Raw genomic sequence first — 18,356 nt, 5'->3', positions numbered from 1 at the left:
GTTTGATTTATTTTCTTAAAGGGTCTTTATGCTTATCAATTACACCGCTACACCATATGCCAGAGTTTTTCTCTGTTGAGCTCTACGGAGTCCTGTGAGAAAAACATTTAAAAATCATAATGTTTATCTTTTGTGCGTAAAAGGTTTTTTTGGGTTTTTTTGTAGCCTGTTTTTTTTGGACTGGCACATCAACTCCATTCATCATCCTGTCCCCCGATTTTGAATCTAAGCGGGTTTGGGCATTTTTCCTGTGGTGTCTGACATTGGTTAAGCGTGGAGTGTGAATCCTCCCACAGCTAGCTCCTTCTCTGCGCGCGTCTCATCGGTGCGATTTGAATGAAGAGCCCATCAACTTGGACCACATCTCAGAGGTGCGGAGCTCCGGTCTGGACACGGGCCAAACCCGTCTGATGTCAAACCAGCCTGAACAGATACTCTCAGACATCTCGTTTCTTCACCTCATTCCTGAGACGGGACTCTGCCCACTCCTTGTGTAAAGCAATCTGAACCTGATAGCACAGCATCCGCGTATCTCCCCTGAGAATCTGCTCTGGACTATTAAGACAGTCGCTCTTAACCTTTTCTTCAGAAGCGCTTTGCCACTGTGCAGAATCCCAGCCAGCCATGACTTTTACGAGCAAACCGTCTGTCCTCCGACTGTCTTGTAATACATTTTTAAAGCGAGTTTAACTCGGCGATTCAACTTTCAGCTTCTGTTTTATTAATTTTTTCCTGTCATCTGTGGAAATGCTCCGTCCAGACCCATAAAGAAACAGAGTTTGGTTAATATGCACTTATTGCCAAGCGGAATATGTTTTTATTTATCTGTAGCAATCTGCTGGCTCACAGCTGAGATCGATGCGTCCTGGTGGTAAGTATTATTATTATTTAACATTTACATATTTGTTTAAATGAACGCTAGTGTAAGACTTTGTGCACGTGGGTTATGTGCTATTATAATAATCTTTCAAATGTGTTGTCTTATTCTGTCATCGGTAAATTATTGGTTTAAAAAAACAGTTCCATATGCACCCTTTTATCTTAACAAAAATGTTCCCACAGTGAGTGACTAAATTCCCCCCATGGCTTGCATAATTATTTTTGCAGCTTGTTGAATATTTGGACAGATTAGTTTCCAGGCTGAAGTCATTTGATATAATTTAATTTCTCTTTATTTGCTATCCTTCTCTTGAATCTCTAATTAATATTTGCAAAGCTCCTGTTTCCAAATTCCTTACTTCGTACCCTGTGATACTGAGATGGTATTTGAAGAGATAATTCCTTTTTTGTTGCTGCTGCTTTGTGTCTTTAATCTTCAGTGCAGCCCATCAGTCTTTCATCATCTTGTTCTGCAGGTAAAAGGGAGTGTGGACTTGTTAGGAGTGATTCCAACAGATACCTCTGAAGAATACACCCTCTAGCATTCTTATTTTATGCATTAATATAAAGTAAAGGTCTTCAATTACCTTACAAAGCTTTAAAATATCCACAGCTGCCTTTACACACGTTGGGTTACATACAAAATTATTCGATTTTATCCTTTACTAAAGTGATCCAGAAACATCCCTGCAAGTACTCATCTGTCTTGACATTTACCCTCCCACTCTACAGGTACATGGGCACCCTGGGCTCCCAGGTGATGTGCGACAACATCCCTGGACTGGTGAATAAGCAGCGCCAGCTGTGCCGCCAGTACCCCAAAGTGATGCAGGCCATCGGGGCTGGGATGAAGGACTGGATCTCAGAGTGCCAGTACCAGTTCCGCAACCACCGCTGGAACTGCAACACCACAGCCAGGGACCACAATCTCTTTGGACGTCTGCTGCTACGCAGTGAGTTTCAGGAGTGTTAAAGCCAAAATACAGTAGGACCTTCATTCTACCTTAACATGAAAAAAGTAACATTTACATTTAAAAAAAAAAGTTTCGATATAAAGTTCAAAGAAGGTCCAGGGGTTCTGCCATGAAAATGAAGGTTACATGTTGATTAGACGGCTGAGAAATTAAAAATAAACTCACAGTTTAGTCTGTTTGGACCCACTTTAAAAAAAAGTCTTGTCTATTTCTCTTTGTGCTACTGAATCCATCAGGTGAAAGTTAAATAAAGCTGTGAACTAAATAGTTTATCCAATGTGGATAAAAGCATAATGTTGGTCACAGATGTGATTTTTTTGAATAATTATTTCTTCTTTTTAAAAATATGATTATCTTCTTACTATATATATATATATATATATATATATATATATATATATATATATATATATATGCTCATCCTTATATTAATCATTATAAGATACAGTGAAGAGGGTACAGAGAGTTTTTATAGAGTATCAGTCTGACGGGCTGTCTTTCCCGTAATCGCTGCATAGGTAAGAACACTGAAGCAGAGTGCCTGCTATAGCACATGCAGGCTTACATTACCAGGTCTGCTGGCACTCCCTGAAGATGAATCGCTGCATGATCGTGTGTTACATCGAAAACATGTTTGACATATGTCTTTAAATTAAAGTGACAAATCTGCACAAACAAAAGTTTTTAGAGTGTCGGGCAGATTTACTGCCACTCAGAAGATTTCTGGAAAACTGATAGTTGCTCTGCAGACATGCTCCTTTTTGTCGACAGAGGTGGATTGCATTCCACACCTCGTCTCACTTTACAATCGTGCATTTCTCACGTCACTGCAGCCAACTGGTTTCTCCCTCATTTTCTTGTGTTGGGTTGCTATCGTGTTACTCAGTATTTTGTTTAAGGCCGGTGGACAAATGTCCTACTAAAACAATTTGCCATGGCTGGAGAAATGTATCCGTAATAATTCTGATATAATAATTCAAATAATTTATTCAACAAAAATGTCACCCAGTAACTGATGAGAGAGAAACTCCAGCTTTTATCTCATTTGATTGGAATTTTAATTGTTAGGTGTGTGGTTTTTTTATTTATTTATTTAGTATACAAGATTAATCAGTAATAACTAATTAACTTGTTACAGTGTTATGCAGATTTCAGTGTCTGTAGAGTCAGTGACTTCATGACTGATTTGGTGTCATCACAGTGTTTTGGTGTCCCTTCGATTCCCTTGGGCTGCTGTCTGAGCAGAGCTAATTACTCTCCGCTCAGCTCGTTCAAATGACAAACTGCAGAAATTTTAGACTTTTTTGAAATAGAAGTAATCCCACCACTTTCAAGAGCTACTTCAGTTTATTAGCACTGTTTATCCTCTCTGGTGATTTGCTGGAGAAGACACTTGATTTATTGAGAGTTTCAGAAATCCAGAGAGGACACAGGCAGTTTTTCCTCTTCATGTATTTCTGGTGAGAGTGGTGGGTGTGGGGAGTATTACAAATGACTCTTCCAAAGCAATAAAGTGTGAACAGCGTCGGAAACCAAGCGGTGAGTATCAGTAAGCTGCCTGTCACTGTTTGTTACAGATTGGAGTCTGAACAAAAGCGTCCCGTCCAATTTGTCATGTGATGGCAAATCTCAGCAGCTAAAATCAGTCTGTACCTCCAACGAGGGCAAGCTGAAACATCTTCTTTCTTGTTTTTTTTTAAATATATTGCCTGTGGAGGATCATCAGGACCTGGCGACCTGATGTTCCTCTCCCATGCCCCGAGATTTAACCTGTGATGCGGATCCTACGACTTAGTTTTATGTCTGGGCCTCTAATCAGCCATGTGGTATTTGGACCTCCCAGCCAGGCGCCGGCCATGTCACACAGCATTATCATGGCACACTGAGGCCCCGTCTGAAGCGCCTTCTTGTCAGTGTCAGTAGGCTAATTTCAAACAATTACACAGGAGCTCTCCCTCCCTGTTGTCGTGTTCTCTCAGCGTCCTCCTTATTAACTTTGTTAGGCACGCTCAACTTATCTGCTGGACCCAGACACCCACATACTGATATCACAGTGTGTGCTTGGCAGAGCTGGGAGCTTCTTCTTTTTTTCTAGTGCTACTGTGATACTTGAGTTTCATTAGTCTTACTGACTTTGTTTTAACACATTTAACGTATTTAGAGGAATCCCTTATAGGTTAAATTAATTAGAATTTTCATAAGTGAATGAATTAATTCATTGCCATCAATGATATAATATAAAATATGATAACATATCTAACATTGTGTTGTTAACCCACACAGGCAGAAAAGGAGCTTGAAACAATGTCAAGAATGCTTTTTTAAAAATGTAATTTATCAGATGAAAACATCAAGTTTGCTTCTTTACATTACATTTTTTAATAGGGGGGGAAATAAATTGTCTTTATTTTAACAGCTGTGTACCTGAATGCTGTTTCCTATATTTATTTCTCTTACGTAGCAGAAATGTACTATCTTAGATGGAGCTTGAAGGCTGTTTTTAAATATTTATTTGAAGTGCACACTGATGGCTCTAAATGATTATACATTTTAAGTGGCTTGTTCTTGTAAAAATAGGCTTTCATATATTTAGTTTGGCCCTGATTTCTGTCTGCAGGTGTTCCTCTCAGCTGTGATGCTGAGATCATCCTGCATTTAATTCAGCAGGTGAAAAGTGTTTCTTTTGACTTTGAGGTAAAAGCATCAGGGTTGACCTCTTAACATTTAGGAAACTTAAGCTTATGGATGTGATCAGTAGTTGCAGTTCTAAACACGTCACAAGTCCTTCTTTTGTGAGAATCACTGTGAGAGCATTCATGTGGGGCGATCGTGGCTTAACAGTTGGCAGTTCGTCTTTTAATTGGAAGGTTGCCGGTTCGAGCCCCGGCTCGGACAGTCTCGTCGTTGTGTCCTTGGGCAAGACACTTCACCCATTGTCTACTGGTAGTGGTCAGAGGGTCCGGTGGCGCCAGTGTCCGGCAGCCTCGCCTCTGTCAGTGCGCCCCAGGGTGGCTGTGGCTACAATGTAGCTTGCCATCACCAGTGTGTGAATGACTGAATGTAGTGTAAAGCACTTTGGGGTCCTTAGGGACTAAGTAAAGCGCTATACAAATACAGGCCATTTACCATGTGTGTTACAAGTCCTTGGCAGGGGTTAGATGCAACACACACCCTTTCCCCACCTGAGCCTTTGATCCTGCTCGGATCTTTCATCAGATACATGCAGAAGGAGATAAGAGCTCCTTATCAGGGCACTGCTGGTAAATGTTAGCTGTTTATCCATCTTGGAGATGACGTATTTTTTTCATGCTTTGAATAAAAGCCTATAGCAGACAGCAACAGACACGGGTGTAACAGGTAGCAGTGGCAGCCAAACATTTAAAGGGTTTTTAGATTTGTTACTGTAACTGTGGCATCAGTGAGGTTTATTAGGAATGGAGAGAAGCATATCTGCAACTTTTTTTTAATGCTGGTCTTTTGACCCTGTCAGGATTAATTGCTATCCTACCATCTGCAGTTTCTGGGAAAATACATAGAAATTTTGGTGCATGTGGATTGATCATGTATCGTATATATCGTACCGTATATGCAGTAGGCGGCTGACTGATCCACTCTCAACAATGGGGAAAAATAACAATTCTCAATTATAAATGATGTTACTGAATGCATTTGTGGCAGATGTGTAAATGTCAATCGTTTTAGGGGCTAAAAAATAAAAAAATAAAGCTGATGCAGAAGTGTCAAAAATGCAGTCTGAGGATTCCCCACAGACTGTAATATGAAAATTCTGAGATTTAAAGAGTAAAAATATTTACAGCCCAGTGCAAAAAAAAGGAAATTTAATTAAAGATATGCAGAGAAATTTTTAAAATAAACTCAACTCTTCAAATTGTATTGAGAATAAAGGGCATTTCTAGTATTACTCATCTTTGACAGGTGTTTACTTGTTTGTGCTGAGCATTTGATTATATTAAAGGAAACTAAGGACAATTTCATTTTCACCAATCAGTAAATTTTATTTTACAGTAAGCCTGTTTTTCCACTAGCCAATATTGGCGTCTTATTTGCTATTACAGTGAATTACAGCTGTACCTTGCTAAACTAGCTAGTTTACCAGCACTAGTGTTAACTGACAAATGAGAGACTCCCACAAATAGCTGAAATCAACAAGGTTTTTGGCTCCTGTTTACCGGTATTTGGGTAAAAACTGAGTAATTAAACTTTTTTTTTTTTTTTGCATAATAAAAAAATAATTCTCTCTGTGAAGGTAGCCGTGAGGTGGCCTTTGTCTACGCTATCTCCTCAGCTGGAGTGGTTTACACACTGGCCCAAGCCTGCAGCCAAGGTGAGTTGGATTCTTGCTCCTGTGATCCCACCAAGAAGGGCTCATCACAGGATGCCAAAGGCTCCTTCAACTGGGGAGGCTGTAGTGACCATGTGGAGCATGCCATACGCTTCAGCCAAGCCTTCGTGGATGCCAAGGAGAGGAAGGAGAGGGATGCCCGTGCACTCATGAACCTGCACAACAACAGAGCTGGCAGGAAGGTGAGGAAGCACTGAATGGATAACTGACTTTAAAGTCCTTCAGTTTTGCCGGAGACACTAAAATTACATAACTTTTACATTTTCATCCAACATTTTAAGAATCTCAGAAATAGAAACACATTGATAAAACGCTGAAAATGAATTTGACTGTTTTTAGATCTACATAACATCATTACATTTGTATCTTGGGCTTTAAAATCTTAAATTAGTACCATTCACTCACCAGTTCTACTAAATCTGTTTACTGTTGTGCTCCCCAGGCTGTGAAGCGCTTCATGACACTGGAGTGTAAATGTCATGGTGTCAGTGGGTCATGCAGCATCAGGACCTGCTGGTTGGCCATGGCTGACTTCCGCCGCACAGGTGACCATCTACGGAAAAGGTACAACGGTGCCGTGCAGGTTGCAGTGAATCAGTATGGCACAGGCTTTACGGCCGCTCACACACACTTCAAACGTCCCAGCAAGAATGACCTCGTCTACTTGGAGGACTCACCAGACTACTGCATACGGGACCACGAGTCAGGTAAACACTGACCTTTACCATTTGGATCTGTTGGATCCCAGTAAGCAGTGAGTGGAAAACGTACCTGTCAAAGACACATAAACATCCAGTTCAGACCATTTAGAGGTTTGTTTAATCACTTCCAAATTACATGCTGAAAAATGTTGATTTGTAATCTGGTCAAACAAGCCTAAATGCTCTAATTTACTCAATTTAATAAACCAGAGTAAATACTCTGGAACTTAAGTGCATCACTTGAACAGCACAGCTGGTTGGTATCCTTAAAAGAGGAGGTGGTGTGAACAGATTTTCATATGCTTGATTTCAAGAAGCTGATTGAACTGCATCTCTAAAACACTTCCACTTTGCTGGCATCTCAAACATGTCCATCTTCTACTTTTACTGTCACCATTGTGTACCAGAACGTGTTAAAGTGGGTTTTTTTGTTTTGTTTTGGGGTTTTTTCCCATGACTTTTCTGGGACCAAAGCACGCACACCTAACAAACCCACCTCCACCCGCACCTGTAGTCCCAGTGGACCACTGTTCACACCATCACACTGATCACACTGGATCGAATGGTGCATTTGATCCAGTTGGAAGTTAGAAATTTGAAAGCTGGCAATTCCAGCTTTCAGAATGCGTGAAACATGCGTTACTCACACTGCCAAGTCTAAACAGTCCACACTGGTGAGTGTGAAAAAGCACTCTTCTTTTGGCAGGCAACTTCTTGCCATGTCAGCAGTACCATACATGTACTGACAAAAACACACTTTGAGTCTTTCATACACAATATACAGCCGAGGACTGTTAAGCATCACGTGTTTCATAGACCCGCTGTCTGTGTCAAGCAGTCACTGGGATGTCAACCATTGGTTTCGAAATCTGCTTCAGTGTTAGGTTTTTGGCTACTGCCATGTTAACCGCTAACTCTAATTAGTACACTGAGTAACAGACTAGCAGTTTTCCATAATTGTAGTGTAACTTGCTACAACTGAAAACAGATTTCTTGGGTGGGCTGCACCGCACGGCAGACCTTATTATTTGTCAGATAATTCCATTACAAATACTCCAGAATGAGCCTCTTCACCGTGTTAGTGCTCCAAAGGCACAAACGGGCTGTAAACATGTTTATTTCTGTTGGTCATTTTAACACGGCGAGTCTATGAGCACGGATTACTTTTGGAGCCAGATTCAGAGGATCTTCTGTTTTTTGCAGTTTAGGAATATTTTTCAGCCACCGAGGCTGTTAGTGAATGTTTCAAAGTGCAAAAATGTTATTTTGCTGTCCTGTTTCTCAAAACTTCAAGGAAGCAAAAAATGTTTTTTCCTTTGCCGTTCAGATTTGAAGAAGCATCCACACTGAAAACTGATCTTTAACTTTAGATGACATAAAATGTAGTTGTGTTTCAGCAACTACGGTGGCTCTGGGTGTGTGTGTGATAAGCGTGTTCGTGTGAGGGCAATGTAAAGCTACAACAGCAGAGCAAGCGTGAGAAAGAAAATGTTTGCGTTTGAAAAGCTTATGAGAGAATGAAGATAAAGGCCATGAGAGAGTGTCTTGAGGTGGAGGTGAATGCCTGACAGGCGGCAGATGATCCGTGGCGATCGGGTGTCAGCCAGTTTAAGACCCATTACACACTTCTGTAGGCTGAAATCTTAGAGGACTACACATCATTATAAATCACCAGTGCTGGAGAAACACACGCACGCACGCACACACACACACACACACACACACACACACACACACACACACACACACACACACACACACCTGAGGGCATGATTGGCCTGCAAAATGGGAGAGATTTCAGTGGCAGAGCACCAAACACACACATTTTAGAGGTGTGTGTGTGTGTGTGTGTGTGTGTGTGTGTGTGTGTGTGTGTGTGTGTGTGTGTGTGTGTGTGTGTGTGTGTGTGTGTGTGTGCCCCGAAACACTCCACCCAGACATAATTTCTTTCTTTTTTACAATTTAATCATTCATTGAGAAATTTAGAAGTGAGAGACTTCCTGGGAGGTAGGAGCAGTGAATATTCTCATGAGCAAAAACATAATTTTTTAATCTCACTAAATCGTGAAAGTTTTTTTTTCTGTTATTTTTGTTGTGTTATTTGTTTTGGGTTTTTTTGCTTTCTGTTAGTGACTGATGTTAGCTGTAACTTTCACCACCATGTGGCACTGTTTTTGAATGAGTGCTGTTGTTTTATCCATTTCCTCAGAAAGCTTGGCCTTTGCTGCCGCTGTAAATACGAGAGTGTTTTTGTTAACTTGGGCGGCTGAATCTCTCCACTATTGGTGGACAAATTGGTGTTACACAAATGTCCAGCCGTGCTGTAGTGATTATTGTAAAACAGCTCAGTACATCTGTGTGCTGTATTTCAGCCCAGTGGTATTTTTGAAAGTTTTAAGCTTTTTAAGATTTTCACTCAATTCACATGAAACCACCCAACCTAGAAAAATAAAACAATAGTAATAAAAACAGTTTTGTGATGCTTTAGCACAGTGACATACCTATTCCATTATTATTTCTGACTAATGGGATCTGCCATTACAGATTTTTGCAGATTCCAAAGAACTATAATTGACAGCATATACTAAGAAAAATGAACTTTTATCATAAAATATAATTTCTGCCCTCAGAGAAATAATTAAACTGCTGTACATCACATGATCGTCTCTCTTAAATAACTGAAAATAAAGAATAATGAGTTTTACCACAGCAAACAAAAGCAGGTGCAGCAGATTTAGAGAATAAAACAAATGCAAGTGGATGGATGTGACAAACATCTTATTTAAATACATACATGCACAAAATGTTATGAATAAATTATTATTGCATTCTGTCAGTACTTTATATGAACCTGTTATCACTGAAAATCATTCAGAAACTGCTGTCGGATCGCACAGTTTTTGGCTGGTGGGAATTCAGAGAACATGGCACATGTGCGGTTAATTTCTCTCCAGTAGCATACAACACAATAATAACTGCAGCTCATTAACAGCTGTGCAGTCTATCAAGTTTTAAGTTCAGTTTTGGCTTCACAGCTGTTAATAGTACAAGGTAACTGAGTTTCGTATCTCAGTGATGCTTTTGATTTATGTCTGCCTCTCTCTAACAGATCAAACTCACCCTCGGCTGGGCTGTGATAGTTTTTGTTCACAAGAAGTAAAAAATGAAAACTATGAAGTTGTTCTTCAGAAGATTAGATTTCCTATTGATGCTTATGTGAAACACACAAAAACCTTAGATGGTCTGTAGAACTGTAGATCCTCTGACTGTGCACAGGATCTTCTAGGAATGGTGATTCTGTTTTCCAGAGAATTGATGGGTCAGTGGTTTTGAACATGTTGATATCTTCTCTCAAATATAAGATACTCTTATTAGATCTGTAGTAAAAGTTACAGTGGCAGGGTACTCAAACAAGGCATGAACCACTTTCCTGACACTGAAAACTCAGGTTTAAATCTGAAGTTACTGCACTAAGCACCTAATCCTGCTTTGTCTAAAGCCCCCTGGAGGTCTTATGCCCTGCTTTTGGGAACAAGTTGAGGCATTACAGCAGACATGGAAGTTTTATGGGATGTGTACATGTAAGCAGGGTGAGGTTACACACACACACACACACACACACACACACACACACACACACACACACACACACACACACACACAGTGGGCCTCTCATGAGAACGTAACATACGCCTTCTTTAAAGACCAACTCCCATGAGACAACCACAGACTTACAAACTCGCTCTCAATCATAACATGTACTGTATGTAGAGTCACCTGCTCCCTCTTTTTGGTTGCACAACCATGAAAAGTAATCAGCCTTTCTCCCAACACACACACACACACACACACACACACACACACACACAGACAGTGGGCCTCTCATGAGAACGTAACATACGCCTTCTTTAAAGACCAACTCCCATGAGACAACCACAGACTTACAAACTCGCTCTCAATCATAACATGTACTGTATGTAGAGTCACCTGCTCCCTCTTTTTGGTTGCACAACCATGAAAAGTAATCAGCCTTTCTCCCAACACACACACACACAGACACACACACGTGCACGCGCTCTGAAAGACATGCAAACTCGCCTTCACTCATGGAAAGAAACAGACTAAATCTGTTCTCACACACAAACCACAAACAGGCTCGGGGCCCACAGAGATAGCGAGACGGCCCCTCTGTGCCTCTTTAAAGTGTGAAATCAATTTCCCTCAGCCCTGAGGCTCAGGTGCTAAACTCATCTCTCGGCGCCCCCTCATCTTAATTCAATAAGCAGACGCAGGGCGATCGAGGGCTGTGAGGAAGACTCTGGCCGTGATGTCACCCCTAGCAGTGCTGCATACTTTGGATGACGGGCGGGCACGCTGCCAGAGAGGGGAGGGCTTCGGGTCATGTCCAGACATATTACCTGGCGAGGGAATGGTGCAGAAGGAGCGTACACGCAGAGCGAAGCAGAATGTAAACACGAGCAAATTCCAGAACAATGTTTGAGATGGTACTTGAAGCCAATTTTTTCTAAACCTTTATTTATACAGGAGAAGTCAGCAGAACACACACATGCATTCTTTTTCAGTAACACTTGTGCTTTACAGTCAGACAGTAACAGTCACACCTGCCCAGCAGAGCAGCAGTCCTCTGCTGGCTGAACATCTGCAGCTCAACAGCACTAAAGTTCAGATGTTTCACAGCAGCTTTATCAAGATGTTGAAGTGAAAAGGCTGTGAGATTAAAAGCAACGAACGACTGCAGCGTTATCGGTTACACCAGAACTACTTTGATCATAAAAAGCTTTTTCTCAAGCCTCACATCAACAAAATCTAGATTGTGGAAACGATCTTTTTTTTTTTAAAACCACCAGTAAATGGATCAAACATAAACAATTTCAAAAACAAAAAAGTAAAGTAAATAAAGACTTAAATGCAAGCTGTTTGAACTAGCAAATATATGAGCACCATGTTCTTCAAGGACTTAGTCATCAGTTTGTTGTCACTCTGGCAGACGAGGGTCCTCAGGACGATGTTACTGCCATGCAAAGGTGCACATCCCCTAATGGCTGTGACCTCTTTCAGCACATACGGTAGCTTATTGTTATAACAGTCTTTTCTACTGTAATATGATCCATCAGGTGCATGTGTATAAATAACCAGTCCAAGATATCTAATATCCCCAGGTTCAGCTCCTGCCAGGACATGGCTCATTCCATATAAAATCAGTCAAATCTGAAAAGATTCATTCATGACTCTCTCAGAATATGCTCTTCATTCTGCTAATAATTAGAATAATCGACACATTTGAAGAAGTCACACAATATTTTAGCCTCTGTCCTGTAGACCTCTGTCAACCTGCATAGGGCTGGGTTGAAATTTGGTACTTTTTCCACTTGATTTTTTCCAGCTTTTTTGATTTTTTTTAATATTCTCAAGTAGTGTGTCTTTTGTGCTGTCTCCATCCCTTTTAGTTTATTCAAAGGGGGGGACAGGTGGGGGGCAGGCAGTGATTTTCCATGGAATGACCTACGTGTCCAAGACGACTCAGCTAAGAGGCATCTGGGAGGCATCGTGGTCAGATGGCTAAACAACCTCATCGGGCTCCTTTCGATGCTTCGACGCTGAGGAGCAGCAGCTTCACTCAGTCTCTCCTGAATGACAGTCGTTCAACTCATAAAATGAAGAAAAGATGTGAATGAGAATTCAGAAGGAAAGGCTGATTGCACTTTCACTAATGTGTGTAATTATGCAACAAGATATTGAACAGAATTGTAGAGAAGAGTTGTAAACTGCACATATCTGACAGATATATGGATGCAGCTTCTTCTTGGTAAAGTTTGGGGGGAAGAAAGGCAAAAAACAATATTGTTACACAGAAACATAAATATCTCAGTCAAAAAGAGAGATGAAGTCTTTCTCTCAATACAATACTCAATACTCCCGAACTCCGCAAATCCTAAATGATGTTATTTGGATATTTTGAATAGCATTACCAGCTCTGTGATGACTCATTAAAAAGTCGATATTTTATAAAAGCCAGGCCGTGAGAACCTTGTTACAATTTAGCGCTCTGAAGGCTTCCTGGACGTCTGCTGAGCATGAAATCAAAAACCGTGAAAGAGTATGACTTCAGCGCAGATTGTGTCACAAAAGCGTCCATTCCCATGTGTTTTATTTTGGCTGAAATCATAGGGATGATCCTTTCCCACACCCGGCGCATCTGTGTTTGTTGTGCTGCTATCAAAGAGAAGTTATCTGGAGATCTAGACACTATAACCCAAACGCTCTGCTCACAGCGGTTAGATAGAAACGTGTGAGATTCTGTTGGGCTTGATCATCCAAAGCAGACTGAAAACACTCCTGTTGCTCATGTTTAACATCAGTGGATCAAAGCTGCTGAAACTGCTAAATAAAAGTCCCTCTAAAAACTCCTGTGGATGGTTTTGAGTCGAATCTGCAGGCCTACACAGCTTCATCATAAATTGAGCTCCAGCTATTCCTTCTGCATACAAAGCTCGGGTACGCTAACTGTGTTTGTGGCGACGTAAAGTGTGTGTGTGGGTAACCGGAGTTGGGATTCAGGAGAAAGTGAGTGTGTACAGTATCTCTGTGTGTGTGTGTGTGTGGGCGATGGATGTCTCCTGTAAAATGAACAGCTGATGAAGTGTGGGAGTGCAGGCTGATGGCTCCTATCATCAATCTCTCATCTCACTTTCGTTCATCTTACTTATCCCCCCCCCAAATCTCATCTTCACCGTACTGGCATTATACTCTGCTCCTATTGGCTTCTAAAAACTAATAGAACCGTTCTAATTGGCCAAATTGTGGCTCAACTGCTGCCAAGTCACATTCCACGATGCTATAGTCCATTTTTTAAGCATCAGTACCATTACCTTCATGAACACTTTTCCTTTATTCCTTTAGGACGTCCCAGTTATTTCCCAGCAGGGTTGTCACTTCTTAAACTAGAAATCACAGGCAGTGTAGGTGTTAAACTGTTCCATCAGTAAATCTCCTTTTGGAAGGAAACTACTGAAACATGTTTTTGCTTTTAGTGAGTATAAATGTCATTCAGTGGAAAAACTGCAGTAGGAAGTGATCAGAAAGGCAGATCCTTCTACTGTAGTATGATAGATTAATATACTGGTGAGAAAAACACTTTTCAAGGTAAATACAGACTTTTCCTCATTTTTTTAAGAACCTTTAATTACGAAGTAGACTTAAACTTGGCATTTTACACTATGTAGCGATAAAGCAGAATAAAGTTTACATCTAATGATTATAATTTTGATCATGTCCATGTTTTTAGTTTCAGCGCTCGGGAGCAGCTCCTTGTCTTTCTCTTGACTTATAAGATCACATTTTGTGGTCAACTTGAAAGAAAGGCTGATGTGTAATATAGAAGTGAGGTCAGAGGTCAAATGTGACATTTTAAATCTTTATGCCATTCTTTCTATACGTTGACACAGCACACTTGTAAGAATCATAGTTTCTACAGCTTTTTGTCAGTTTTCTACCAATAAATCATTGAGTTCACCTTGAAGACTTTGGTGGAAGTATTGTTAACATGTCCCCAGTCTACCTCCCCTAAAAAGTATCAGAGTTGTCAGAATTAATTTAAAACTTTTTTAGCTATCGTGTTTACAGACAGAGTGACATGCACACACTACGCATGCTGTCAGAACGTCCTGTCCGTCGAGGCGTGGACTCCGCTCTTGCCAGGTGGGGCCTCGATGTATCAGACTTGGGTGTCCGGATGAGACAGATGAGATCTGAGAAATTTGGAGGCTATGTCAACACCTCATACTCATTGTTGTGCTCCCCAAACCATTCCTGAAACACTGTTAAATGACCGAGGATGCATTATCCTGCTGAAAGAAGTCACAGCCATTAGGGGGGGGGATACCATCATCTGCAACCATGCTTAGGCAGGTGGTGTAAGACCCACATGGATGGGAGGACCCAAGGTTTTACAGCAGAACATAGCCCAGAGCGTCACACTGCCGCCACAAGCTTGCCTTCTTCCCATAGTGCATCCTGGTAGCAAGTGTTTCCCAGGTAAGTGACGCATATGGACCCGGCCATTCACATGATGCAAGAGAAAAACCTGAATCATCAGACCGGCAGCCCATCACCCTTTCTCTAGTTTGCCAAAGTTCCTTCCTTGGACCAGTTTTGGTAGATACTGACCACTGCAGACCAGGAACACCCCACCAGAGCCGCAGTTTTGGAGATGTTGTGACCCAGTCGTCTACCCATCACAATTTGACCCCAATACTTTTTCCTACCTCTAACACGTTAGCTTGGAAGACAAAGTGTTTGCACTCTCTACTAAACTAGTGTTCAGTGTTTATGTTCCTTTGATACATTGTCTAGGTTTTGATTTTCCACTGTTAATAACTTATGTTCTCACCATTAGGGTGGGTCCCACAGATCAAAAACTCGTTTTAAATTAATAGTCATACTGTGCTAAATTTATTCTCACTGACCGCGTCTCATTTGCTCTCTCTCCAGGGTCGATGGGGACAGGTGGGCGGGTCTGCAACCGGACATCCCGAGGTGTAGATGGCTGCGAAGTGATGTGCTGTGGCCGTGGCTACGACACGTCTCGCATCAGCCGCACAACCAAGTGCGAGTGCAAGTTCCAGTGGTGCTGTGCAGTCCACTGCCGTGACTGCCACCAGCAGGTCGACGTGCACACCTGTAAGGGCCAGACGTGACCTCGCCACCACTAAACTTGACTGACGCCTCATATCGGGCATCCAGAGTCCCCCCCGTTCCTCCTCAGCTCTACCTGATGTCTTGTTACGACAATCTAACTGATAATCTCGAGTCTGCCTTTAGTTCCGAGCCCTCTGAAGGTCTGTTAGGTTTTCAGACACTTTTTTCTTTTCCTCACCAAAAAAATTCACATCTTTTTCTTCTTTTGGATGCTACGTGGAAAGAACTTCCAGACTCAGAGACATTTAAAGCCTGACTGCTGAATGTCTGTAGCTGTTACTTTGAGAATGTATCAGTCAAATCATGCTTCAGATTCCTGCTGAACCAACACAAAAAAATACTATTGAGACTAACAGGCTAGCATTTGATCTGCTGGCTCCAGTTGTGATGGTTTGGAGATGAACTGTTGCTTAAACAGGCCCCAAGGACTGACCAAGTATATACTGAAATATAACTTAAATTATGTGTAATATCTTTTATAGTTTTGTTGAATCAACATGCATGGAGGTTTTTGGTCTGCTCCTGTGAAGCCTTCAACACCTCTAGTTTAACACATAGCAGCTCTCCACACAGTTTATCAGCTTGTTGTTTAGATTTGTTCTCGTGGCACCTTACACTTGTCAGCAAACCATTTACAACATAAAGTACGACCAGCGTTCTTTTCCCCTGCGTGCTTTCAGTGTAAGCTGTTGTCACGCCAGTCTCATTCAACATAGCGTATCACAAGCTTCTCTCTCGCTTTCTGTCTGCTCATTAGAGGCTTTCTGCTCCAGAGGTACCACCATATGCACAGAACATGGTCCTTCAGCTGTTTTCTCTCTCCATCATTAAATCTCCTTACTTAGTAGAAAACAGCAGCTGGAAAATGAGTGGACACTGTCATTTGACTCAGAAACAGTGCAAAATTAATGCGGGCAGGACCTACAGCAATTTCACTGATGTCCTACATTAGTGCCATCTTCTCCAAGTCTTTTAAAAAGGCTAGAAGTAAACCATAATGTTGATAACAGACATAGCATCTTACTGTATTTATGAGGAAAGTTTTACATTTATGACCTTATATTTTTAAGTATCTACAGGGATTCTGTTTGAATGATCATTTTCTTTTGGGTGCTCCCTTTAGAAGTCCTAACAGAAGATCAGCATCATCTCACCCTAACTCTATCATTCTCTTCTGCAACCATATCCTCCTTCACTACATCCATGAATCTTCTCTGTGCTCCATAGTCAACATTCTTCATCCAGTATATCCACCATCTCTCCTCTGCCCATGTCCAAACCATCTCAACCCTGCCTCTCTAACTTTGTCTCCAAAATGCTCAACCCTCTGATATAATCGTTTAATCCTGTTCATCCTGGTCATTCACAATGGAAAATATTTCAACTCAACCTCATTCAGTTTTACCTCCTTTCTTGTTAGTCCCACCATCTCCAAACTGCATCGTAGTAGGTCTCACTACCTCCTTGTAAGCCTGGGTGATTTGTATCCCTGTGTTACAAATCACCCAACACTTATCTCCACCCTGCCTGCACTCTCTTCTTTTGCACTCTATTGCTTTGCAGGCTATTTAAAGCAGCTTCACTGCTCTACCAGTTCCCTTTTCTTCCACACACTTGGATTCTGTCTACTGACTTTCATCCCTCTTCTCTCCAGCGCATACCTCCACCTGTTCCCTACTTTCACTACAGATCAGTGCCATCTGTCAACCTCTCCATCATCACTGCAAACAAGAAAGGGTTCAGTCAATCCCTGACCTTGAACCTATCTGGCACTCTTACAGTCCTCCTACGTCCTTCACCAGCTTCACATAATCCTCTGACACTCCTCGTGCAGTACCACAGTGCCTCTCTTGGGCCCTTATATCCTTCTCTAGGTCCACAAAGACGCAGTGCTACTCCCTTCGACCTCTATACTTCTGTCAACACTCTCAAAGCAAACATATTTGTAGTGCGCTCTCTCAGCAGAATGCTGCTCACTCATCATTACCTCTCTTCATAACTTAGCTTTAACAACTCTTTCCCATTGCTTTGAGATATAATTCATCAGCTTTATCCCTCTGTGTTACAGCTCTGCACATCAGCCTTGTTCTGGAAAATCACTATAAGTAACTGATCATTAAGATAGTCTAAGGGGTATTGTAGTCAACATCTTGTTAAAATAAATGCTTGAAAACAGTTAAAATATCTAGAACTAGAAAAAAATAATCAGAAATGCTTTTTCTTGTAGTTAAAATGCGCATTTTGTCATTGTTTCTTAGAAATGTGTTAATAACTAGGACCTCTGTTTACATTTCACTGTTATTGTGCCTGCTACCAATATTAGATTAAGGAGCAATATTCAAGCAGGACTCTGTGAAATCAAACATCATCAGTGACAAACAGGAGAGGCGGCGGCCTGAGCAGTCATTATACACTGAGGAATACAAGTAAAGCAAACTAGCAGCTGTTCTCACCAGTTGCTTCATTAGATGTAATACATGTCCTGTCTGTAAATTGCACATCTGCTGTGTAAGATTAAAATATAAGCCTTACAACTGAACTCTACAGAATAAATGGTTTAAACTTACACTGTGTCCAGATTTAAAGAGTCTCATGAACAAAAACACATGAATAGATTCTGATTTCTCTGACTAGTGTTCTGTTAACTGGACAAACTTCTCAAGCAGCTTGTTTAGCTAGATTAATGCACCCTGGTGATGAGGTCTGAGTCACAGTTCATCA

General features: G+C 41.3%; 1 protein-coding gene across 1 annotated transcript; it reads left to right on the top strand.

The window, feature by feature from the left end:
- The first annotated feature begins 358 nt into the window (after window positions 1–358).
- On the top strand, window positions 359–17,034 carry wnt2 (wingless-type MMTV integration site family member 2). Its single transcript, XM_026174717.1, has 5 exons — window positions 359–871; window positions 1,612–1,832; window positions 6,121–6,398; window positions 6,659–6,923; window positions 15,429–17,034. Exons 1-5 carry the CDS (start codon window positions 789–791, stop codon window positions 15,632–15,634), a joined length of 1,053 nt encoding a protein of 350 aa, XP_026030502.1. The 5' UTR covers window positions 359–788; the 3' UTR covers window positions 15,635–17,034.
- The last annotated feature ends 1,322 nt before the right edge of the window (window positions 17,035–18,356 follow it).

The sequence above is a fragment of the Astatotilapia calliptera genome, chromosome 7 (assembly GCF_900246225.1).
Source record: "Astatotilapia calliptera chromosome 7, fAstCal1.2, whole genome shotgun sequence".
NCBI lineage: Eukaryota > Metazoa > Chordata > Actinopteri > Cichliformes > Cichlidae > Astatotilapia > Astatotilapia calliptera.
This window is presented reverse-complemented; position numbering and strand designations above follow the sequence as displayed.